The sequence below is a fragment of the Carassius carassius genome, chromosome 12 (assembly GCF_963082965.1).
Source record: "Carassius carassius chromosome 12, fCarCar2.1, whole genome shotgun sequence".
In the NCBI taxonomy this organism is placed as follows: domain Eukaryota; kingdom Metazoa; phylum Chordata; class Actinopteri; order Cypriniformes; family Cyprinidae; genus Carassius; species Carassius carassius.
In genome coordinates, this window is record NC_081766.1 from 7506678 (window position 1) to 7532842 (window position 26165).

The window sequence follows — 26165 nt, forward strand, 5'->3', positions numbered from 1 at the left end:
TCATGGGCTGTACAAAAACATTTACAGTAAACATCAAAGTAGTACAAAATACAGTTCATATAAACACATTAGATAGCTATTTGCTAAGATAAATGCATTTTAATAATTCACTCGTTCACCTTGGCTTGGTCTCAAACATGTTTGTGTTCAGATTTCTAGTTAAAAACCTCTAAAACTCAGATGCCACTACTTGAAACACTTCATGTTATCCTTGCTTTGCCTTTGTTTCCTCATGAATGTCGTCGTTCTCTTCAAAACAGAGCTGCCTTAAAGAAAACTCCACTGTCTACAAACTTTGAATCTTTGTAGAAAAGTTTTCATCATCCTAATAAAAATATCAGAAAACTAGAAATTCTCTTCAGAGGATATAAGTTCAGTCATTTTGGTTGTACAGACACTGCTTTTTACTCACATTTAAGCTTAACTTTTCTGAGAGCAGTTGCAGTATATCGAGTACATGTTAATCTTTAGCAGCACTAATTCTCTGCAAACAAGGTTTAATTGTCTTAAGTCCTTGTGAAACAAGAGCTTTAACTCCTATTTTAAGTGCAAGGTTTTTATAATAAACTGAATTATTGCGCTTCTTTTAGCAGCACTCTGTGCTTAAAATTTCAGCCCTCTTAAATCACAAAGCATGGATGTGTGACTTTAACCCTGGCAAATGGCAATAACACTCCTCTTGTTTCATATAACAAAGGCACTTGACAAATATGAGGCATCTGTGCAAAGCTAAACTGGCATTTCTTTTGCTACAACTTCTCAAAAGTTAAAGATTTCCTGCAAAGCCATGATATTATTATATTAAGCTAGGTTTTGCAGTAATCTTTATTTTTTTATAATCTGATAATCTGACTAAACAAGCTGGGCAATAACACATAATGCCCTGGTCACCATGTTGAAGAGTCTAACCAAGCCAAGCTGATTCATTTACAAACACGACTGACACATTTCACTTCTATGCGCTGTCATGCAGGGCATCTCCACTGACTCACAGAATCCCTCATAATGCAATCCAGTCTTTCATTTAGGAGAATTGATCAAATTCTTAAACATTTACTGAATGGTCATTCTGCATTGATATGTCCATCTGTTTAAAAAATGCATGCTTTTCTTAGCACGTAACATTTCCTGTGACAGTCATCTGCCCTCACTGGTTCTGTTAACTCTTCAGTAATCATTATATTCAGAACTCTTTAGCTGATCAGTGAAAACACCACTACAAGAACTGATCTATTACTAATATTTAATGCTGATGCAGGATGTGTGTCCACAAACTCACTTCCTCTGGCCTCCTCTTGGACAGACTTCACACAGGTGTGTGTGGTTCCTCCTCACTCATTTCTGGAGGTGATGTCCTGATAAAGAGACACAATATGGATGTTAAATTCATTATTTAGTCCCATTTTTGTCTCTGCATACAGAAACTTAATAAAGTCAGGAGTCTAATATTAACCTGTACCCAGGTTCTCACCTCAGTCTTTGCTCTTCTCCAGCGCACTGCGGTTCCAGGTTTAGACATACCTAAGGGAGAGAATGATTTTACAGTATTTTACCCATAAATTAGTAGGGAAGTTATATTTATAATGTAACTGTTGACTGCTCACCCTAAATGTAATTGGTTCATGGGAGTGTATTCCTATTATGTTAACAAACTTGATACACAACAGTAATAAATCTTGATACTGATCAAGAAATCAACATGAAAACACACACACACACACACACACACACACACACATATATAACATTCATATACAATACTTGTCTTATTGTGCACAATTCATTGGAGCAATTTATTTATCAAATTAAATAAATCTTTATAACTTTAAAATATATAATAACATTTCAGTATATTTCCCATAAACACCTGTTTCATTCTGTGTAACTCACTTTTACCAATCAAATGTGGATGAATAGAATTTACAAAAAGTCCCAAGCTACATTTTTACTTTTTTTGTCATTAATGTATATTTTTCATTGAGAATATGTCAGATTATGTAAACATAATAGTGACTAAGCTTGCTATTTTACTCGATTTGTTTACTCACATATAGATGAAAGCAGAACCACGAATGCCACTGCTGCAGAAACACCTCCCAACAGCCACCTGTGAGGATTATGATGTCATTAATCTATTAGAAGTAAAGCTCCGCCCCTTTTCCACAACAAATGAGCCACACAGACAGAAATCTCACTGGCTGTGTCCAAAATCACATACTCTCTGAGAAGGTACTTCTTTTGTATAATTAATTACTTTCGAAGAAAAAAAGCAGAGTCTCAATTGTGAGATTAAAAATCGCAATTTATATATATTTTTTATTGCACTCTGGAAACAGACTTCCTTAGATTTTTGGCCACTACAGTATATAGAGGGGGAGTATGCAATTTCAGATACAGCTTCTCTCTCTCTCTCTCTCTCTCTCTCTCTCTCTCTTTATCTCTCAAACACACACACACACACACATTTTCATTACCCAGAGGAGATGGCAATGCAGAGGCACAATGTAAGGATGAGGAGAAGGACTTTCATAAGCACAGTTTCTGAAACAAACATAATCAAAATAGTTTCCAGCTGTTTCTATTTTTCCATATTCATCAAAAGCTCATAGCAGGCAAGGACTGAAGCTGTAGCTCTTTCATTGCTCTTTCTCACCTGATGTCTTGCTGGATGTGCTATAACTATTGAGCTGACACATGGATGGGGGAGGAATATCCAGGAGGCCACTCACTGATTGGTTGAATTGTTCATAGGCGGAGCATGACTCACATGGAGGCTCCTCCTCTTCTAGCTGAGTCTGAGGCACTTTATCAGGGAAGGAAACAGGATCTGTGGGATCTATAAAGAAACACACATCTTCACAAAAACTGAACAGGCAAATATGTAGCAATGATGGTAAAAAACTAGAAGCCTTCTAACCATAGGTGAAGCTGATGGGTGTGTTTGTCTCATAGCTGTTGTCCAGCTCTTCCCATGAGGATGTCTGGAGTGGGGTGATAGGGCCAGTTCTTCTAAATACTCTTTCTTCCAGCCAGGATTGGCATGATTGGCTCACATCACTAAGAAGACTGGCCAGTGATCTTTTTCCGCGACGCTTTCGTCTGAATATACTAATAAGCATACACATACAAAAAGGGTTTATTATTCTAACAGATTTAAAGTTGCATTTTTATCCTGGGAGACACAGGCATTGAGATTCATGACATTCTTTCTTTTTTTGCACCATTAGAAAGCCATTGGTTATAAGAACCATTTTGTATAGGCAAAAGGCGTAAAATACTTAAAATTAAAATACATTTGTTCTAAAAGTGCTACAAATTGATTTAATTAAAATGTAAAAAAAGTATTATTATCTTTTTTTTATCAAGCTAAGGCAGGTAATATGCCTAAAATATACTGTGAATATAGTATAGTCACAACATAGAATATGTTTAACAAGCACTATTGTATAATCTGTAGTGTTTAGTATACAGCACACCTTGAATGAAATAAGACTGAATTCATTCATACTCAATGTTCACACACATCAACAAACATTGTGATAAATCTCACCGTACAAGATTCTCTTTGTATGAGATGCTCGTGTGTGTGGGAGTCAGGGTGACATTACCCTCGTCATCTGTGGTAAAACTGTCCTCTGTTATAACATAATAACCATTGGCTAGTAGCCGGGGGCTTCGGCGGCATGTGCACACGGAGCCTGTCAGCGGATTGGTGGAGAAACACTCAAAGGAGGAGTCAGAAAAGTGGGAAACGTCAAGACTGAAAGAAAGAAACAGCATTAATGCACACACAAATTTTTTACAGATGCATAAATAAGCACTAAACATATTCTTAAAGAAAATAACAAAGAAAAGTTTATAAAATTGCTGATGTTTGTCTACATGCCTGTACCTGTGACAAATATATTCAGCCTCCTGCCTCCTGGTCTTAACCGGAGAACCTATAACACACATCAGGTCAGGTGAGTCTTATCAAAGAATGTGTGCACAAGATAGAGGAAGAATGAGAGAGAGAGACGCGATATGAGGCCATACATACTTGTAACCGCTCCTTTGAAGAAGAAAGACATGGCTCACGCTGCTGTTAAACCTGTAATAATAACAACACATTAATAACGTTCTGCCCAAAGAAATTAATAGTACACAATTTATCAAAAGTGTATTGCTAATGTAACATTTTTTTGAACTTTTTCAAAAAAAATTTACTTCAAATGACTTTACATAGATTTTACTGAATAATTCTTTGTGCAAAAATTAAGGTTGTGCAACAAAAAAAACATACAACAGAGATAAGATATAACTAAAAAATAAATGTAAATATAAATGATCATATAGCAACTGATATATTTATAAACCTGTAATAATGATTGTATATGATCTACAAATGTGTACTGCTCATCTGAATTTTTTTATGAACTATTTCAATTATTTATTTATATATTCACATACCACATTAAGGTTGTGCAAATGAATAAATAAAGATCAAATAAATATAAATAATTATATATTGACATATATATAAACAAGTAATGATGAAAGATGATTGTAAAGAATGAAAATGTCTGTCAATAATATAAGGTCGGTCACACAAAATCATAAAGCTCTCTGGAAGCAGGACCAAATTAATGATATTCACAGATCTATATTTTTTTTCTGCTATAAAGCTAAAGAATCATTAATGAAAAACAAGGGTATAAGTATAATAAAATATATAACTATATAAGTGAACTTCTTTAAATCCTTAAATAATATCTGTTGAAGTCTTGAATATAATGTACAATTATACATCTAAAAAAAATGGTTAAGAATTAAATATGCAATATAGATTATATGGAAATTGGCATTCTTTTCTGCAATGGATTTCTAAAGAAATGAGGCCAAATGAGAGGAAAGGCCATTATTTATACTATTTATATATTATATATCTTCTATTATATATATATATATATATATAAATATATAGATATAGATAAATATATAAAATAAAATAAATTTATTTCATGAAATAAAATGAATCATTCAATAAAAAAATGGGGAAGGGTGTCTGGCAGGATGTAAAGGGAGTGGGATGGGGAGGGGGAAAAGGGAGCCATGATGATCGAAATGGGGATGATGCTGGCAAAGTAGGTGGGGACCAGTTACTGTACTTCCTGTTAACCACTTCCTGGCTGGAAATAAACTGATTGGCTGAACAGAGTAGTGTGCATACGTGCACTGCAGCGGCTAGCAGAAAAGCAGTGGAGACTAAAGGCAAAGAGTGAGGGAGGACAATAACACATGCTCTCTCTCTCTCTCTCTCTCTCCCGCACACACACACACACACACACACACAAAGCAGCTCATTTGTTTGTCTTAAAAATCTGTTCCCAGAGTGATCAGATGACACACTTCTGCAACTTATGCTTGTGTTTGAACAGAAAGTCGCTAAAACCCTCACACTCATTTCCTGTAGAAACCAGGAAAACAAATCATGATGAGATGCTGATATTGCATCAGAGTGTCAGTGAAATGAGTATCTGCAATATCAAAGCTCATCATTACAGAAAAACCACAAAACCACACATGCATTGCGACACACAAACAGAGCTCAAAATATAAATAAACTATTTACTTCTACTGGCAATTATTATTTAATAATTCATCTATTACTATTACTTTCTTTCTTGTGTCCTCACTTATTTAATAAGAAATTGTGATTGTGATCTAACCCATATATGGCTGAAGAGAATATTTTGCAGCATATTGTACTACAAATGTGCAAACACTATATTTAGCTATGCTAATACTGTTATTAACGATTGATGCTGTAATGTCTGTTTAGTTCATTTAGTGGTTTTATGTTTTCTAAAATTGATCCGTTTCTTTGTTTTCAGTTCCAAAAAATCTTAACGTATTTTGGTCTACTTTGTAGTTTTTATTAATAAATAAAATGGTCTACCTAACAGTCTATGGTCCATCTTCTTTGACGTAATAATAACAATACTAGATTACTTTAAATTAGATATCAGAATTTTTTTTTTTTTACTCAGAATAAATACTTGAGTAATATTTATACGAAATCTGGCGTCCTCATTATTTTCATGCTCTTAAGTGTGTTAGTTTAATTCTTGCGTTCTGACTGTATAAAAACGGATCAGACGCGATGCTCCTCAAGTCTTTGTTGCGCGGCCTGAAACAGAGTAGCTAACGTTACGTGATGTGCGAGAAACATTCACTCACATATAAAGCTGTGTGTTTGTACAACATATGATAATCGCACAATCGCACAGAATCTCACAGTGTATAAAGATAATATCGGCTATAAGGTGATTTTTCCGAAGCGTAATGTGATACTAACATCCGGTTTCTTCTTCTCCGCATTCTTTAACGCTGAATGTGCTCTGTATCTACTGTCCAGAATATATGAAACTACTAAGATTCAGAAATTAGAGAAAAACACCTTACCTAAGCCGCGGAGAAAGCGGATAGCAGTGCTGAACAAGTCTGTCCGCTTACCTACAAACACTGGCATGCATGAAGAACCACGCCTACTGCAAGAGAAAGAGAGAGAGAGAGAGAGAGAGAGAGAGAGAGAGAGAGAGGGCGCTGTTCAAAACAAAACATCTCTGAAGAATACAGTACCGCATCAGTGATGCAAACATATTTGATCAAATTAATACATCATTTCACATACGTGTGGATATACGTGCACAAGCAGGAATGCATTAGTATTTATGATTAAGTTCTTATAATTGTAAATCGCTCTGCACATGAAGACATTGTTTAAAGGAATCGTTCGCACAAAAATACACATTTCGTCATCATGTAGGCCTACTCATCCTAATGTCCTTCCAAAAACTGTATGAGTTTAGAAAATTTGAAATTTTGAAGGACTTAACCAAATAGTCGCGATAGCCATTGACGTATAATATATATATTTTTCATTCTATTGAAGACAATGTACCATCAAGTGTACGGTTGCCCACATACTTCAAAATATCTTCTGAGGTTAACAGGCAAAAGATACAAACCTGTAACAGTGGTCCTGATTTTATTTCAGCTTTTAGTGCCTGTGTCAGTTGTAAATTTGTAGAGGGTTCATGGGGTTATTATTAAATAATTTGGAATCCCAGTTAGTATTTGTCATTCAACAAAAACACAAAAAGTTTTTTTTAGGCCGAACACAGACTCAACAAACTGTTTCCTCAGAATGTGGACTGATAATTTGAGTATGTGCAAATGAACTAAAGCAGACCAGAATAATCTCTAGTGTTTCTCTGCAGTGAGGATGACATCATCATGGAACAGTGGCATGTGTGTGTAATGCTCAGCTCAGGGGCCTCTATTACTAACATCCTTCTCTCTTTGTCTGGAGACAGTTACGCAAGTTAAAACGTCTACAAACTTTGAGAGCAACGGTTCTAGTTATAAGAATATTAATTTAATTTTATTGTTTAATACTAAATATTTTGTTATTTTAGTAAGTCTGTGTGTTGGGCTCTAAGAGGTGTGTAACATGCATGTCTCTGGTCATGTTGTTTTTCTCTCTGAGTTTGGCTTGTAGTAACGTGTGCTCCACCACTTCCATCCAAACATCCATCTGCTCGATCTCCTGCTTCATCTTGGTCAGACTCTGACGGATCTTCACCACTGGAGCTGCAACACAAAACACATTGACTACAGCTCACATACACAAACTGCATCATTAGTAGCTTGAAAAGGGTTTGTTGTGTGTGTGGTTTACCTCCATCAGACATGCTGCTGCCTTTCTCTTTTCAAGTCTGTTTGACTTTTTCTAGCTCCTAACTTATCTGAAGTAAAAATAAATATGCTTTATGAATGTTATTTGAAAATTGTTTGGGTATGTGAACATACAGTAGTTTGGCTGTATACAGCATTATGAGACACATTCATTTATGAAAAACTAATGATGCTGTCATTTGCTACTGTGTAGAAACCAGAAATCATTGTAATAAAACTACTGTGTGACTGTATTGTTGTTTTCAGACTCACCTCAGCCAGAATCCTGGTTCTCTCTGTGATGCCGCCACTGGCTTGCTGATAAAGCTCCTTTACCTGAGGGAAAACACACATGCAACATTTGACATCCTAATATTTTGAGTGGTTTTGTGCTTGTGCCTGGCGGTATTCTCAAATAAAGTGCTCAAGCGGAGTGCTAAGATATTTTCTCTGCTCACTTTCTCCAGTGTTTTACTGATGTCTTCTCTCAGCTTAAACAGAAAACCCTGAAAAAATTCACACATATACATACTAAGATTTAATATATCACATTATTATCTATTGTAAAAAAATTTTTTTAAACATCAGTGATGTATTGATGCATGGTTGACCTTGGCGTCTTGCAAGGATGTGTTGATGCCGTCTTGATACTGATGCATTTGATCAAGATGAATCCTCCAATCCTCCAATGAAACAAGTTAACCAGTATTTCAGTCAATCAGAGCTTCTCCACAGATGTGACATACTATGATTAAAGGTTGACGTATTTGAGACCTTGTTGTCAGTTTGAAAAATGTCCGCCTCCAGATTCCACTCAGCGACATCAATATCTGACTCCAGAACCACCGCAGGCCTCGATCCACTGAGTTCCTAAACACAAATCTGTCAGTTGTCTTTTACTGTACATACAGGGTAAAATGTTGTTTACTAGTTCTTTGTTTAAAGTATTAATAAAGTCCCTCCTAAGTAAGTATAAAAAGACTGTGGGCTCTTCATGATTTATAGCACAGACACAAATATCAAATATGTCCAGAGAAAGAAAGTAATTTTTCTTTTCAGGTTTATATCATGTTATTATATGTATCACATGCTCTTATGTCAAATAAAACTCACACTCTGATTGGTTCAGGTCTTCAACTCGTCTAAATCAAGGCCATCCTCTTCTTCATCCTCCTCATCCTCCTGCTGAAGATGCACATTTATCTGTGAATCTATGTTTGTGATTCACTGTCATGCCTTCATTCAATTTATTATGTGAATAAGAGGTGGGCGATATAAGCAAACATTTATATTATGATATTCTAGATTTCAGTTAAAATATATTCTTTTTTACACATATTTGCTTTTGATGTAGAACAATATTGAAAGTAAAAGTAAGGTATCACATTTGAAGAATAGTTTTTTTCAGTCACATAAATTGTGATGAAATACCTTAAAACCATCTAAAATCTAAAAATAATAATTACAAAACAAATTCTAACTTTTTTTTTTTTGCTTACTCCATAAACAATGTATTGTTTTGATTTGTCTTTTATGGCATACTGGAGAAGTTTTTATTATGTTTTAAATGTATTTTCATTATAATATTTAATATATATTTATATTTAAACAGTTATTTATCCAGTACATATCGAGCACATCTGTGCGTGAGTCTTCTGCTTACTCCATCGAGATGTATATAACTTCAGCTTACTTTTCCTTGCTATCCTCTTGGTTTATATGTATTTATATAATTACTCCGACTCCTGGAAATAATAACAAATTCCTTTTATATTTGTGCACACTTGGTAAATTTTGACTTTTGCTTGAAGCAGATCTAATCAAAACATATAAATGCACTGTTAATCCAAATATGAGTGTTTGGCAGCTGAACATAGTGCTTCGGGCTTTATGAGAATCTCAGTGCAGACACATGCTGGAGCGGATAAGAAAAGTTATTGTCATAACATAACACAACACAACACAACATAAAGTAACATAACATAACATAACATAACAATATAATATGATATGGCATCACTTATTACAAATTAATTTTTTCTTCTTCCTGTTAAAAGCAATATTTTATCTCAGAGGTTTTCAAAAGTTGACACTATTTCCCTTCAAAACAGCAATCTCGGGAACATCTTTTTTTTTTCATCGATTGTACTGTTAAATCCTTTATTATTTGTCATATTGTAATTTTTTCCTGTGATGGCAAAGCTGAATTTACAGCAGTAGGGTTTCCAAAATTCAAAGGAACTTTTTTTTGTAACATTGTAAATGTAACAATCACTTTTAATTAATTTAATGCATCCTTGCTCAATAAAAGATTTCGAAAATGTATATATATTTTTTAAATGTTCTCATCCCCAAGCCTTTGAACAGTAGTTTATGTCACATATACTATCATTTATTTTCATTGATATATTCAATTTTTTTTGTTTGTTTTTAATTTCAGGAGAACTATGTGAGTGAAAAGCTGAACTGAAAAATGAGCATGCATTATAGTGTTCGGCTGTCTTTAGATAAACTGTGTGTATTAGTGTGCTCCTCATGTTAGGTTGCTATGTGCTGGGAAGAGCCGATCAGCTGTTGAGATTAATTTCAAAAGATCTTTTTTTGGCTGATGGGACAGTCTTTCTTTCACTCTGCCAGTCTCTGTCTCTATGATGTTGGTGTTTGCATGAACACAAATGTAATTGAGGTTCAGTCCCCAGCTTAACTACCAGTGTTTGGACAGTCATCTACTCCTTACATGGTGATTAAGACACAATGAAGAGTAAATGGACACATTAGACAGCATGTTTTCACATTTTAATACATTTCACATGTGGCTTATGGTAACAGAAATGATACAAACACATTTGCTTGCACTGTTAATTAATTTGGCAACCCAACACACATACTCATACACTCTCACATTCTGGAGCACATTTCTTATGAAAAGATCCCCTCTTTCTTCCACTTACTCATGAGCTACTTTCTATCTCTGCATTATATCTATGTTTATTTCCTTCCTTGCTGTGTTCAGTCTTCTTGGACACGGGTCGCTCCGACCTCTGATACTGGACCTTCCCTCTTGTTCTCGCTAGCCACCTCTGTGTAGGTCACATCTGGGCTAGATTTCCTGCCTTTGGGAGGAGTCACAGCAGACTCCCCCTCGGCTCCCTCTTGGCCCTCAGCGACTGTGCGTTCCTTCTTCAGTTTGATTATGAACGATTCTTTATTAGGTGCTTTCTTAGCAATGTTTTCCTTCAGCCTCTCACTGCCCTGACGGATCTTCTCTCGCTGCTCAGGGGGCACGATCTTCTCACCCAAGGTGTTGATTTTGGTTCCGAGTGTTTGGCCCGTCTTACTAAGGCTCTCCTTGGTCTTGCTGAGGTTTTCCCGTGTCTTCTCACGGGTCTTGTTCATTTTCTCTTTGGAGAACGCAGCTTTGATGTTCTCGATGCCTTTTAATCCGCTCTGTTTCAGACGGGCGCCCCGTGATGACTCTGCTTCCTCAACCACCATGTACTCTTCATCAGATGATAGGTCAGCAGGGATTTCATACTCATCTGGCTCCACCTCCAAGTTAGCAAGCCCTGCCCCCTTGGGAGTCTTGGTGACAGCAACAGAGGGAACTTCAGTTTCACCCTGCAGTCAGAAAAGAGAGACCATTATTTAGCAGGAAAACACACTCTGACTTCACCTGCTCCTAGAACGTCATGGAGAAAAACATTTTTTTATGCTTTTTTGCAACCCACCTCGATGCATGGAGCTGATCACCACACATTAATTATCTTATCAACATATTTAGACTGAATTATTTATTTCAATTAAAATTTATATGAAGATTTTTACATCTACACATAAATACGCTTCTACATTTAAGATGCTGAGTTATGGTGAAAATTCTTGGTCCAGTTTCAGTTTATTTGATTATGCCAAACATTGTCTAAATATTCATTGTGTATATTGAAATATTGCACAACACAGTGAGGAGTCAAACAGAAAAAATTGCCAGCATTTGTGCATTGCTACTTAGAAGAATTTAACTGAATCATCATTTGTGTCACTTCCAAACCATATAGTCAAGATTGGGGCACCAAATGTAACTTGGTGAAAAATGTAACAAAAATTTAATAAATCATTGACAAATCCACATTAGACAACTACTAATCTGAGATACTCAATATCATAGTCCTCTTAAAAATGAATCTTTACTAACCTTCCTTTTACTCCTAATGTCACAAATGAAGAAATTTTGAAGAATGTTGGTATTTAGAATTTTGGGTCCCATTGCCTTCAATAGCATTTTTTTTTCTATTGAAAATGAAACCGTTTGGTTACCAACATTCTACAAAATATCTTCTTTAGTGTTCCACGGAAGAAAAAACAACAACATGAAGGTCAGTAAATGATAACAGAATTTTAAGGCCCATTGTCACTCTCTGTTTCTCTCTTTCTGGAAGTCTCTTCAATGGTTAAATCAAAAATATCTTTATGTCACTCATCAGACATACTATCAGAAATAGTTATCCAATCATCTCTAAAAATGAAATTCTCAACTGTGCCCCTTATTGCTATGTGTGAGATTACAGTGCCAACTTTGTTAAATGGCAAAAGGATTGAGCCAAACCTTCAATCACCCATAACACACATGCAGCGGTTGTTACGTGTAAATGTCTTTACCTGATAGATAACAACCCTGAACTTGTTGCGGGTGAGCAGCTCATCTTGTGTAGTTTCCACTTTCTTCACACGCACATTCTGTTTCTCCACACGTGAGCGTACTTCTTTAACGTGTGCACTCACGCGGCGGGCTTTCTGCAGTAGTTTGTCAACGGTTGTGGCCGTGGCGCCATGGTCGTGAGCTAATTTGAGAAGCTCAGATTGGACAGAGCTCACCGAGCTTTCGAGCTGCTGCTGATGCTCCTCCATGCGCTGCTGGCTGGCCTGGACACCATCAATGATCGTAGACACGCGTTCTAACAGAGAGAGAATCGACAAGGCCGAGACAGGCTGCCCGGATTCATCCTCGACCCCCGGCATTACATTTCCTCTCTTTTCCATCTCCAATTCTCCCTTTCACACTTCCCTGAAAGTAAAGCTACTGGGCCAGAGATGAATAAAGGGCCAGACGGAATCAAACACACAGTACAGAGAGAAAGTGACACTCCATGAGAGAGACCCCAGTGGAATCTGACAAACTCCACCCTGTTCACACACACAGATAGAAATGCATGGATATAAATACAACTGTAAGAGGATACTAAGAGATTTTTGGAAGCTGTATCACAGATGCACTGGAAATCCCCATTAATTCAAACATTACCATATTGTGTGTTATGGAAGCTTTTGGATATGCATAACATGTGCTACTCTCTCAGCATTTAAATAACTTAAATGACAATGACATTCAACAAGAGTGCAAATGTGTGTGTTTGTGTGATGAGGTGGACTAACTTTTATAAATCCACCCCCCTTTGGCATACTGTCAAATCAACGGAAGCCAACAGCTGTGGAACGCACACACACACACACACACACACACACTGTAAATTGATTTTGATATGTTTGGCATTGGTGTTTTGACCTCTGACCTCACATTCAGGCAACCGGACATTTGAAAACTACATCCCCCAGCATGCACTTTGAGCCTCTGAAGAAAATAGACTGACTAGTACACTGACAAGTACATTAAAAAGAAAAATACCCAGAAGATAAAGAGGCACTACAACAAAGAAGTTTTCCTTTAAACTCACTTTATAAATGTTTACAGATTTAACATGCAAAATTATACAGACCTTCTCATAAAAGCAAATCATTTGATTTACAAACTGACTTTATAAGACAGATAAATGCACAGAATTTCACAGTCACACAATACCCGCTTTACAAGGATTCAGTTGTTTTACTTGGATTTGGAATGTGCTGCTATAAAACCCCTTGTTTCTGAAATTAAAAGCTTGTAAACGGAAGTAAACTATTTTCTGTGAATGTGCATTTCTGCTGATAGTTGCCACTATTTGTAAAAAACTAGAAGAATAACAAAGTGCAATAACAGTTAAACTGTAAAAAAAAAATGTGCTACAATCCAGAGTATTTACAATTAAAATAATACATTAGGAATATGATAACAAATACTGGTTTGTAATATCAAGCAGCATAAATGGACTGTTTTTGCACAGCTAAAATAACTGGAAGTGTCACATTGCACATTCAAATTACAAATGGCAGCTTACGTTAAAAATAAGGGGAATGGAAGGCAAAGTATAAATAGAAAACAATGAATTCTTGTAAGAATTCAGAAACAGAATTTGTGCTCTGCATTTATCTCATCCAAGTGCACAAACACAGCAGTGAGTAGTGAACAAACACACACAAACACACACACTCCCGGAGCAGTGGCCAGCCATTTTCTTAAAGGCAATAGGTTTGAGGACTGAGTGAGTAAGTGTGTGACATGTTTGCTTGTTTATATATTAGCATTTATTTGGTGCATGCTTGTGTGCATGTGATTTGATTTTTACCTTGTGATGCATATTATGATAGCGATGATGATGCTAATCTGTACAGCAGCGATGATCACAGCAATCAGGATGTACTGAAGCTTCTGGCCATTGGGCACTACGTACAATTCACTGAAGTCTCTTCGATGGCACTTCACATCGGAGAACCCCAGATCACACCTAAACAACAAGACCATCGCTGACCATATGCCCAAAACCCCCTCATTTGTACATCCAATTTGCTATATACTACAATACATGATTTGTGCATGTTTGTGGGTCATACTTGCACATTGCAAAGCCATTTTCCATCTCACAGGTTCCAAAGCACACAAAAGCTGCTGTTGATTTCAGCACAGGGATTTGCTCCGCCCACACTGACTCCGCCCACTAGATCCACTGAATCTATACAAGGAATCAAACAGAGTCATGTTGTATCTGATTACAGTCAATATTTCTCTCTACATGTGTTTTCTGATGTGTGATTTGTTTGCATGCATGTGTGTGTGTTTACCTGGACACTGTCCAAGGTATTTGACATCAATCTGAGATTGTTTCAAGCAGGATGCTTCTCTGACCTGACATGGATTACTGTAAGACTGTCCATCTGATCCACACACTTGATTCATATTATATCCACTGCAGTCTATATTACACACACACCTGCACAGAAAATTCATGTTACCTGCATGTTTGCCTCTATTGTATAGCAGGGGGTTCATGGTAAAAATTTATCATAAGAATGTAAAATTTAAAAAAATATAAACAAGTCTGCACAATTAATACAAAATAAATAAATAAACATTGAAAACATTTTTGTGGACAGAAGTTTATAGAATATTAACAGTATTCTTCTAAAATAAGAGCATGTAGATTTGAAATGTTAAAAGCTTAAATAGTGTAAATAAACAATAAATAGTATTGTACCTTTTAGTTTAAAGTAAAATTATCATCATCGAATATTAATTTTTTATTTTACAGTACAATTGTAATTAGCAAAATATACTTCTTTTCAATAATTAGAATTAAAATGTACTATTACTACTACTATTAGTAATATAGGAGAACTATGAACATGCAAATGTGTCATTAATATACTGAAATATTCATATTGAAATTGGGCCAACTTCATCTAAATGACTAACATCAAATAAATATTTTACTTTAAGGGAACGTCTGTATTATACAAACACAAAAACACACGCTGACTAACCAAATTTCTTCAGAGTCTTCATCACACTCTGCTCCGAACTTGCAGCTTGAGCACTTGGAGAATGTGCTGGGCTCCAGTCCTGAACTCTCCAGATCTACTCACATACATTCACACATGGGTTATATAAGGTCTAACATTGCACTGAAAATCACATATCATTTTCTGTTTGAGTAGCAGCAGATCATTACTTTTCGTATTGTGACATACATCCTTGAGAAAAAAATAAAAAAGTAGGGTGAGATTTGGTTTTATAAATCATTTGTTTATTGCCTGAAGGTAGTTCTGAGCCTTGCAGTCAGTTGTAAGAAAGGGCTGGAGTTTAAGCAGATTATTAATTAGAGAAATCTGACATACATCACCGAAAGAAATCTGCAATTTCACCAGAAGATTGGAATATGACATTGAGGTCAAAAAGTAAAAAAAAAAAAAAAAAAAAGGAAACATATGCATGGATGAATCATTCCTAATAAGATCAATAATTGAAAAAATAGATAGGGTGAATTTTTTCACTTAATGTCAATTTTAATATCATATGGCAATAAAGGTAGATCATTTTGGTGTCTCTGGACCATTAACTGCTTAAAATGTTAGATGTTGACTCAGATAGCAAATAATAATAATAATAATAATAATGACATACCTGTATCTCCTGATGCTGATTCATCTATGTGGCGAGTGGGGCGGGGCCGAGGGACGTGGGAACAAGGAGTGAGGCCGGCAATGATTGGGCAAATCAGTGGCACCTGCGGCCCACCGCCGGTCTCGAGTCCCACGTAGGAGATGGAAGGATATAAAACTGGAGCAACAACAGTGAAGGACGAGAGAGGACCAGGCCTGGGCTTTTAGTTGTGTTTTGATTTTTATTTGAGCGCACCAGTCGTCAGTGAGGGGCTGGTGCGCTGTTTTGTGTTTATTTTGAATTATTAAAATGTCAATTTGATTGTCCGCCGGTTCCCGCCTCCTTCTTCCGGATGAATATTAAGGTTTAATGCATTACAATCATCTAAAAAAAGGATAAACGTCATGTAAAAGACATGTCTGTTTATTGGTTTTAAAATTCTGGATTACACATGACTGCAATTATTAAATATAATAGTTTTAGCAATGTGACAAAATATGCAGTGCAACACATTAGTTATGTGACAAAATTATCTGAACATCAGTTTGCTTTCATGAGTTTGTGTGTGGGTTCAGTACCGTTTCTTGCACTAACAGTGAACCCAAACTTCTCAGTTGCTTAGACTTGTATGTGGGCAGATTTTCAAAGCCAAGCTTCGGTATAGAGCAAAAATGTTTGCTAACCAGCGTGACATTGTCCTTCAGTAATTACGATGATTGTGGTCTGCTGTTCACAGGCAGCTTGTCTTAGGAAACATTCACTATGATATGAGTTACCATCGGACCCACATACTGGAGCAAAGCTCTGTGGGCACTGAAACAAACAAACTGCATGAGACAGTCTTAATCAAGACAATAATTGAGTAAAAGCTTAGCATCATCCATTGCAGCAGAACAAACAAACCTGATACAGACAAAGACACTCTAAGTATGATCCATTGTACCTGCATATTCCTCCAGAAGAGCAGCTATTCATCACACACATGAAGGTCACTTTTCCTCTCAGACAGACCTAAATCAAAACATGCCTCTTTCAAAATCATCATGTGCATGTTTGTGTCTGTGTTTGTCCACAAAGAGACAGTACAACCTGAAAACCTACATTACAGAAACCCATCTCACCAGGACAAGGCAAATATACCTTAAATTTGAAAGCCAATTTTGCCTCTGACTTTTAACAATTATCATCACTTCAAAAAATCACCACTTACAAATTAATTAATTTTTAAAGTATTTTTTTAATTACTTTCCTCTGCCCCCCTCTAATTGTCCTATAGTGTCGCTCGTGCACAGACTGTCTCTGTTTCGTTCATTTACCATTTATCTTCACAAAGATACAAACAGACGGACACATAAACAAAGAGGATAGCAGTCTGAGAGAGACAGCGAAACGAGACGGCTAGAATATGGTCACGTGACACGTAGTGCAAAAGATACCCTAATACATTTAGAATATTTTTTTTCTGTCTAATTTTTTTGCTTTGGCTTTACTACGGTAACAGTTTAAAATCGTTACATTTTGATAAAATTTTATAACACCTTTATAATACCTTTATGTCATTATAATATCACTCAATACTTTTTATTGCACTAAATGTGATTTTTACCATGTTAATGGATCATTGATGATCTTTTGATGATCCTGGATCAACGTTAAATGTCCAAAAATACATAATTTACCTAATTCCTACCCCTAAACCTAACCCTACCAATAAGCTAATTTGTTCTTAAAATCAATGGGAAATGATAGCTGATAGAAGCACCAAGACCAATGATGTTGATCCAGGAACATTTAGGTGAAATCACGCTCGACTTATAGCTAGCTGCCTTTGTATTTTAGGAAGGGTGTCTCAAAGAGATGATCATATTTAGGATGGATTTGATCAGATATCAAAGAGAAAATGAAAAACACAAAAGAGCTTGTTATTTCTAAAATTCTTTATTTTATTTTACTTAAATATAAAGTTTGGTATTTATTGTGTACAGTATAATATAAAATTAGTTAATCTTGCAAGAAAAAAAACTACTTCTTCCCATGATTCTGAAGTTTGCATTCGATGGACACTTGACTTTGCTACTTTGTTGATTTTCGTGCATTAAAATTCATAATAGAAATATAAAACATTTTTAATCTTTGCCTTTATCTCATGGGACCTTTAGAAAACCCCTGACAGAGCACATATGTTCATTTCTTTTTATTCTTTAGTTATTTTTGGGTTAGACTGTATGTCCTCATAAATAGCTAAATAAACACGAACCTATGTGTGGAAGATTTGTTGCTGGGCGTGTGTGTGTGTGTTCAGATTATGTTCAGCCACACCATGCTCATTAATAGACTAACGTTACGTGTATAAACTTTAATCAGCATCTGGATAAATACAGAGGAGCGACCAATGTTACAACTTGGCAGTTTAAACTAGCCTAATAGACATCAAAACGAGTAAGGTCAAGATTTTCAGAACAGTTCATTTGATTAACTCTGCCAACAACAAATTAAGCCCTCAACAAATATCTACCATGTTAAATACTGTTTTGGTAGGTTTGACTAGAAATGAATCAGACAAATGCGTTGTCATGTGACTACTTCTAAACCAATGATATCATCAGCTTTCGACACTTCTCTAAAATCTCCAGACTCGATCCTGGAGAGTCCGCTTTTTGATTCGTATAAAGAAGTCTGTAATCACATCGAATCGGTAAGTCTAACGTTTTTCCCCCTTAAATGCCGGTAGTTCGGGAATGGCAGGGACGTTCGTTATGTTTCCGGTTTTATGATGATGACGTTTCTTTGCACACGGTCTAGTAGAAGTGCACGTGGTGTTGTGTACAGAATCGCCGTCTAGAACGCGCTTATTTTCGAGCGCGGTGCGCGGGTGGAGTCCCGGTAAGCAGTAAATGCTGTTGATGTATGATCAGACCCTCAGTGTCTAAACATACAATAAGGACGGGAGAAATTAGGTGTGCAGGAAGGTAGCAGCTAGGCCTCGTGACGCCTTTTGTTCTACCTCATCAGTTCTGATGCATCTGTTAAATTAGAAGATATTTCATAGATCTCAGAAATAACCAAATCGACCTGCATCCCAGTAAGAAACGTCATTATTATGGTAAAAATGTGTTGTCACATTGTAAACAAGAGTCAGTGATGCGCTGCGTGAGGTCGTTCCTGGATCAACATCTTTTGATTATTGTGGATCAACATTGTTGTCCAAAAATATAGACTTAGCCCAATCTCTATCCATAAACCTAACCCTACCCATAATTTATTCACAAAATCAGTGGGAAATGATAACTGATTAACAAGAGTGTAGAAGCACCTAACCCTGATTGTAAGCCTAAAACAGATATTTCCTGAAAAATTATATCTCAGTTCTGATTGGTTGATTGGAATGTTGTTCCAGGATCAACAAGGATGATGATCCAGGAACATGTTGTACTTGGTGAAATCATGATCACCGCTGCCAGAAACACCAGTGAAACAAGTGCAAGAAGACAAAATTCACCTGATTCTGATGTGTGCTACTTTTTCCTCAGTCAAAGATAAATAACACTGTAATATAATGCCAACTGAAAACTTTTCAGAAGAATATGCTTTTTTATGATTTTGGTCTATTCCATCTAAGAGGTCAACTTGCTGTACAGTATAAAAATCGGTAAGTCTCATATTTACTAATAATTGCGTGGATTATTCGTATTTATTCACATTTGCGTATGCAAGAGAATTTGTTATTAACCTTGTTCTAAAGCCATGTTCTAGTGTTACTAGATTTGAAGTATTTTAGATAAGCGACGTGAAGTATTTTAGATACGTTAATACCCAAGGTTATTTGTATAAAACAGAACAAACTATATCTATGGGTCTTCTGAATTTTTTTTTTTTTACAGCCTTCCTTCCTGTTTAAAATGTAATCTTAACATGTTTAAAAGGCCACCCAGAAAATGTTTTTTTATTATTATTATTATTGTTTTTTTTTTAAATAAATCTTTTCCTTTTTAACACAAATTGTAGTGAGAAAATGTAAAATATTTTTGTTTAGCTTTGGTTTTCATTCATTCTTCTTATTTCAGAATTGTAATGTTGACATTGTGGTGGTATTTACAGCATTGTGACAATGATAATATTTTTCTCTGTTTTAGGATGCCAGTATGGTTGGCTGGTGGCCACACCTCTTTCCAGTGATGTCACTGACGTTGCTGTGGGCATGTTCACTGGGTGCAGGTTCAGATTGCAAGTCCATGGCCATTGAGACTGATGGTCAGATGGCAGAACAGGCACAACAGCGCCATCTACAGGCTCTGTTTGCCAAGTACGGGCAAAATGGTAGTATCTCCTTAGAAGGCCTGTTCAACCTACTAAAGGGGGTGGGGCTGGACCGCATCCGAAAAGTGATGGTGCATCACCATGGCAACGGACATAATCATACACATGAGCATGATCACACGCATGTTCATGTTGACAAACTCACCACACGCACACATCCTGTCACTAGAAAGAAGGGGGGAATTGACCATAATGTGGAAAAGAGTGACCCCATCCCAGAAGCGAAACCTGATCCCTCCTCCGGGAAGAAAAGCCAGTCAGATGATCATCACAATCTCTACATGAAGATGAATCAGGACTTGACCACAACTTTGACTACGCCATCCTACATCACAAAATCACGGCGGACCAATCGTAGTGCTGACTATGATTTAATGCAGGACCACGCCCCACTTAACTCCACCCAGAGAACACAGTCTAACAACACCCAGCAGACTGAGGACACACCTGTCCATACACATGATAACCATGATCTGCATGGACTAGACCATACAAGCCTAGCGGTACAGTTACTTTAATTATTCATTTACATTTGATCTAATATCTAATCTATTTTTTATTTTATTATAACCTTGAATTTTGAATCATTTATTTATTTTTACATTTCTTACACATTTTTTTTAAACCTTTCCAAAGACTCTTGAAATTCCCTGACATACTCCACTCACAAAAGTCCTGTCTTTTCTCTTTCAGTGTCAAAATGCCTCCACAATCCTGCAGTCACATGGCATGACAAAGGAAATGGGTGTCTCGGTCAAGGACTTCAGTTACCTGTGCCCTGCCCTACTCCTGCAGATTGATTCCAATTCTTGCCTCCTGCACGCTGATGACCATCCAGGTGAGCTTTTGAGGATGTGATTTACATAAAGTTGTGTTTTTGTGTCACAATCGCAATAGTTGATCAGCAGAATCTGTATAACAATTAACTTTCTTTTTCCAGATCATTCCCATCATCACAACCATTACCACCATCGTCACAATCATCAACTGCATAATCACACTAATGGCAGAAGCCCAAGGAATGCTTCGATTTACATTGGTAAGTCCGAGTTACTTAATATCTTTTAAGTTCTAGATATAACGAGGCTAAGTTGCATATTCATTATATTTATGTTATGGTAATTGACTTCCATTGATGCAAATTACATCTTATATTAGGCAGATAGCCATTCACCTGAGCAAGAAGGTTCAGCTAATGAAATCATAGCTTTACTTTTGGTTTAGATAAACGCACAAACTTGGGGATGCACACTCATGGGCTGATAATTAAGCATCATTTTATGATTGATAACTGATAAATGGATAGTTTTCAAATTCTATATGATTTGACGAAATGCTTTAAAAATAAAACACTAAAATCAAACAGTATGAATTACTGCTAATTAATTTAATAAATGTGCGTTTGTTTATGTTACAGCTTGGGTAGGAGGGTTTCTCTCCATTACTTTGATCAGTTTACTGGCATTAGTTGGTGTGGTTTTGATCCCACTCATGAACAGAGTTTGCTTCAACTTCCTGCTGAGCTTCCTGGTAGCGCTTGCAGTGGGAACTCTCAGCGGAGATGCTTTTCTCCACCTCATACCACATGTAAGTCACAAACTTACATTCAAATTTAGTACGGTTGTTTTTAAAGGGTTAGTTCACCCAAATAGCAAAATTATGTCATTAATAACTTACCCTCATGTTGTTCCAAACCTGTAAAATGTGAACGAGTCAGTCTATTGTTCGTTATCTGGCTCGGCTCGGTGTTCATCTTCAGTTCTCTCTTCACAGCAGTTCAGTCAGTGTACTGTTTGAGTAAATGAATTATTCCGGGATATTGGTTTGTTTGAACTCAGAGGGAGTGTCAGCCACATTAAAAATGTTAACCGCTTAAGTCATTTGTGGATTAATGCGTATTGGAGACGTGACGTTTAAAACAATCAGTTCGATTTGGTGAACTGGTTCAAAAAGATCCGGTTACATCGAAAGATTCGGTCGCGAACCGATTATATCACAAACTGCTTTGTTTTGAACTCTCTCACAACAGACACGGAAGAGAAGACAATGCTAAATAAAGTAGTAGTTTTTGCTATTTTTGGACCAAAATCTATTTTCGATGCTTCAAAAAGTTCTAACTGACCCTCGGATGTCACATGGGCTACTCTGATGATGTTTTTCTTACCTTTCTGGACATGGACAGTATACCGTACACACAGTTTCAATGGAGGGACTGAGAGCTCTCGGACTAAATCTAAAATATCTTAAACTTTGTTCCAAAGATAAATGGAGGTCTTACAGGTTTGGATCGACATGAGGGTGTTATTAATGACATAATTTTGCTATTTGGGTGAACTAACCCTTTAAGGCCTAATTTCGGTGTCTTCAGTGTCACATGATCCTACAGAAATCTGTCTAATATGCTAATTTGGTGCTCAATAAATATTTCCTAATACTATCAATGTCACGTTTTGATTCATTTAATGCATACTTGCTGAATTAAATGATTAATTTCTTTTCTTTTTTTTTTGTTGTTTTTTGTTAACTAAGCCCAAAAATTTCAACACTAGTGTCTACATGTTTTTTTGTATTCAATTGACCTTTGATTGGCAACTGTCAGTCTCAGGGTCATCACCAGCATGGCCACTCCGAGCACCATCACCATGGTGAAGAGGTGGAAGAGGATTCCCTTCGGCCTGTGTGGACGGGGCTCACAGCTCTTAGTGGAGTCTACATCATGTTCCTCATCGAACACTTCCTGACCCTCGGCAAAATGTACAAAGACAAAAAACAGAAGGTCAGCAAAATGTGCAAACAGACAATATAAGTCTAAGATCTCATATTTTATAAGATTTCATGTTATTGTCACATAATTGAGAAGGGTTTGAGTTAAGCAGTTTAAAGTTTTAGCACTGATCAACACCGCAATTCAATTATTGGCTGGTCAGTAGATGTAGGTCTTAACAGCAAACACACTGTGCGATGATCATGCTGAATTTCTAACACTGTTAGAAAATTAACATTTTGGTGACAACGGCTGTCTTTGAACCTCTCTCACTGTACATGCATAGGACTGCCGATTAAGAGCCGCAATCATAGAAATCACCATGATCGTTTTACAATGACAATCTTTCGTCTACGACAGCTGGGAAATCATGCAGTGTGTCGTGGGCTTAAATCATATCATTAATCCCTAATTAAATGCCTGAATGTTTTGACATCATTTCTTGAATTTCTGTAGTTTAATGTATTTTCTCTGTGTTTGTAGGTGCAGAAGAGGGTTGATCTCACCACAGAAGTTTTGGAATTTGAGAAACTGCCATCATTAGAAGACGATGATGTCAAAACAACTGACGGTAACTTATTTTTTTTTATATGCTTGCTTAAGTTTATGCAGTCAAAATAAAATTTTCATACATGATTTTGATTTTTCTATAACATCAGCTGCTGAAACAAACGGTGGAAGCGCGTGTGGGCTGGGTGTTGCAGAGGAAGAGGAGGTGATGTTGGGGGCGGAGCTCTACAGTGACATAGATTGCGAAAACAAATGCCACTCCCACTTTCATGACACTGTTGGCCAGTCAGATGAGCAGCATCATCATCACCATGACTATCACCACATACTGCATCACCACCACTCCCAGAACCACCACCCACACACACACACGCACCGACACACACACTCCTACTCGCTCCAGCACTTCCAGCAGGCTGGCGTGGCCACACTCGCCTGGATGGTCATCATGGGAGACGGACTTCACAACTTCAGTGACGGACTTGCCATAGGTCAATTTTACACGTGCATAAAACAAATAAAACCTTAGATTTGCACTAAAGTCTAAAAAAAAGTTTTATGCATACAGTTTACACCATATAGGTTTAGGACAAAATTTTGGAGCACTTTTGAAACATGTTTTTGCATGTATTTACAAATCACAAAGTTTTATATATATTATACACACACACGCACACACTTTTAAAATGAACAAATCTCCTTTATATATAATATTCTTGTCAAATATATCTTAATTGGTTCTTAAAGGATTTGGCGATTGTATATACGTAGTTTGTTGTTTTTGGTATTTTATATATATATATATTGGTATATAATTGATATGTACGTTTTAAATTGAATAAAATATTTATCACAAAAAAGCACACAAAGGCTTTTGCATACTCTGCTTTAGAAAAGCATTTACAGATTATGTGCAATTTTGTATTTCAGGGGCGGCATTCACAGAAGGTTTGTCCAGTGGTCTTAGTACCTCAGTTGCAGTGTTCTGCCATGAGCTTCCTCATGAGCTTGGTAAGACATTGTCTGTCATCATCTGTGTATGGAATTGACAAAGGAATCACAACTCGCCTGCCTTATCCTCCTCTTTTTACGCAGGTGATTTTGCGGTCTTACTGAAGGCGGGTATGTCAGTACGACAGGCCATCCTGTATAATCTGCTCTCAGCCTTAATGGGATATTTAGGCATGATCACAGGCATTCTGATCGGTCATTATGCTGAAAATGTTGCCACATGGATCTTTGCTCTCACGGCTGGGTTATTCATGTACGTCGCTCTTGTGGACATGGTGAGTAGCACAGAAAAAGAGAAATCCTGTGATTGAGATATTTCTACTAGAAGTATTATGTCTTCAGCAGGGTTATTATTGTTAACTAAACATTTTGTTCATTGAAATAAAATGGAATTTAATTGAATGAAAAACTAAAACTGAAATAATTTTAAGTTGAAGCACTAAATTATTGTCTTGAAATAAAAGATGAAACAAAAAAGTATTAAACAAAAAAACTAACAAAATTAATAAATTCAAATGAAACCTTAAGATATAAAACACAAATTCAATATATGAATAAAAATCAATCTATATAAATAATTCCAAAATAAAACTCTCAAACAGTTTTTATTTATGTATTTTTAAGGGAAAATAGTGTTGTAATGTGAATAAAAAATTGTTAATTGCAACGTGCACATTGTGGTCCTCTGTGTTTATCTAGATGAGACTGTGGTATCTAAAATATGGCTGTTTGTGTGTGTGTGTGTGTGTGTGTGTGTGTGTGTTTTGAAGGTACCTGAGATGTTACACAATGACGCAAACGAAGCAGGCTTCAGTCACTATGGCTTCTTCCTCCTGCAGAATGCTGGGATACTCCTGGGATTTGCCATCATGCTTATCATTGCTGTTTTTGAGCACAGGATACAACTTGACATTGGCTTCTGACCCGAGGACATTTTTCCATCACTCCTAAAAAATATCACTCCTCAAAAACATCTACTAATGTTGCTTTTTGACCCTAAATTCTGCTTACCTGGTGTCCACCTGTTGAAATGCTTGAGATTGAGATGGTTTAATATGCACTTTAATATGCATGAATAATTGTCATCTTATTTGTGACTTGAAGTAAAAAAGTATTTATGGGTGTTGACTGTTACGGTTTCGGTATAAAAGCAAAACTTGAGCCACACTGAGAGTGTGGAGATGTTTTATTTGTTTTTATTTGTTTGTTACATAGTGTTGTACAACAGCGATTGAAACAAGTTACATTTGTTAATTTTTGCACATGCTGTCCCACTAACATTCCAGTAAAGAACTGAGTGTCCCATCATGTCTGTCTGATTTCTATCTAAACTGTATTTGAACTTGCAAATGATCATATCAGCAGAGTATATTGTGTAATAGTATTGAAGCAAATGGATATTCATTGGCAGATTTGATAACTCAAAAATATATCAAGATCAGTGCTCATCAAATCTGGCTCGTGAGATCAACTTTACTGCAAAGTTTAGCTCCAACCCTAATCAAACAAACCTACCTGTTTTTTTCCTAACGATAC

At 36.4% G+C, this 26165-nt stretch overlaps 3 protein-coding genes and 1 pseudogene across 5 annotated transcripts; 1 reads left to right on the forward strand and 3 right to left on the reverse strand.

Moving 5' to 3' along the window:
• Nucleotides 1-446: 446 nt before the first annotated feature.
• Nucleotides 447-4119, reverse strand: LOC132154612 (transmembrane protein 71-like). The gene is made up of 9 exons (XM_059563245.1): nucleotides 4040-4119; nucleotides 3893-3941; nucleotides 3551-3760; nucleotides 2918-3108; nucleotides 2654-2836; nucleotides 2475-2541; nucleotides 2049-2107; nucleotides 1472-1521; nucleotides 447-1355 (listed from the first exon to the last, which is right to left on the reverse strand). The coding sequence occupies exons 1-9, from the start codon at nucleotides 4068-4070 to the stop codon at nucleotides 1332-1334; spliced, it is 864 nt and encodes a 287-aa protein (XP_059419228.1). The 5' UTR covers nucleotides 4071-4119; the 3' UTR covers nucleotides 447-1331.
• A 3337-nt stretch (nucleotides 4120-7456) lies between these two features.
• Nucleotides 7457-8953, reverse strand: LOC132155331 (intraflagellar transport protein 57 homolog; annotated as a pseudogene).
• Nucleotides 8954-10503: 1550 nt separating this feature from the next.
• LOC132154611 (caveolae-associated protein 4a-like) lies at nucleotides 10504-12905 on the reverse strand. The gene is made up of 2 exons (XM_059563244.1): nucleotides 12376-12905; nucleotides 10504-11337 (listed from the first exon to the last, which is right to left on the reverse strand). Exons 1-2 carry the CDS (start codon nucleotides 12754-12756, stop codon nucleotides 10729-10731), a joined length of 990 nt encoding a protein of 329 aa, XP_059419227.1. The 5' UTR covers nucleotides 12757-12905; the 3' UTR covers nucleotides 10504-10728.
• A 5678-nt stretch (nucleotides 12906-18583) lies between these two features.
• On the forward strand, nucleotides 18584-25937 carry LOC132154613 (zinc transporter ZIP6-like). 3 transcript variants are annotated; one of them, XM_059563246.1, is made up of 11 exons: nucleotides 18584-18722; nucleotides 20161-20847; nucleotides 21038-21182; nucleotides 21285-21383; nucleotides 21762-21931; nucleotides 22944-23120; nucleotides 23592-23679; nucleotides 23768-24109; nucleotides 24549-24629; nucleotides 24714-24904; nucleotides 25400-25937. In XM_059563246.1, the coding sequence occupies exons 1-11, from the start codon at nucleotides 18591-18593 to the stop codon at nucleotides 25550-25552; spliced, it is 2265 nt and encodes a 754-aa protein (XP_059419229.1). In that variant the 5' UTR covers nucleotides 18584-18590; the 3' UTR covers nucleotides 25553-25937. The 3 variants fall into 3 exon arrangements, with proteins under 3 accessions (XP_059419229.1, XP_059419230.1, XP_059419231.1); XM_059563247.1 differs by lacking the exon at nucleotides 18584-18722 and adding an exon at nucleotides 18971-19130; XM_059563248.1 differs by lacking the exon at nucleotides 18584-18722 and adding an exon at nucleotides 19448-19676.
• Nucleotides 25938-26165: the final 228 nt, after the last annotated feature.

Excerpts from the sequence above, each read along its gene's own strand:
- LOC132154612 (XM_059563245.1), bottom strand. The coding sequence starts at position 4,070 with ATGTCTTTCTTCTTCAAAGGAGCGGTTACAA. Across the intron at positions 2,837-2,917 it reads ACCCATCAGCTTCACCTATG|ATCCCACAGATCCTGTTTCC; the intron begins GTTAGAAGGCTT and ends GTTTCTTTATAG. Across the intron at positions 1,356-1,471 it reads GGAGAAGAGCAAAGACTGAG|GACATCACCTCCAGAAATGA; the intron begins GTGAGAACCTGG and ends TCTCTTTATCAG.
- LOC132154613 (XM_059563246.1), top strand. The coding sequence starts at position 18,591 with ATGCGTTGTCATGTGACTACTTCTAAACCAATGATATCATCAGCTTTC. Across the intron at positions 21,183-21,284 it reads GCACGCTGATGACCATCCAG|ATCATTCCCATCATCACAAC; the intron begins GTGAGCTTTTGA and ends TTCTTTTTCCAG. Across the intron at positions 24,110-24,548 it reads CAGTGACGGACTTGCCATAG|GGGCGGCATTCACAGAAGGT; the intron begins GTCAATTTTACA and ends TTTGTATTTCAG.
- LOC132154611 (XM_059563244.1), bottom strand. The coding sequence starts at position 12,756 with ATGGAAAAGAGAGGAAATGTAATGCCGGGGGTCGAGGATGAATCCGGG. Across the intron at positions 11,338-12,375 it reads TCAGGGTTGTTATCTATCAG|GGTGAAACTGAAGTTCCCTC; the intron begins GTAAAGACATTT and ends TTCTGACTGCAG.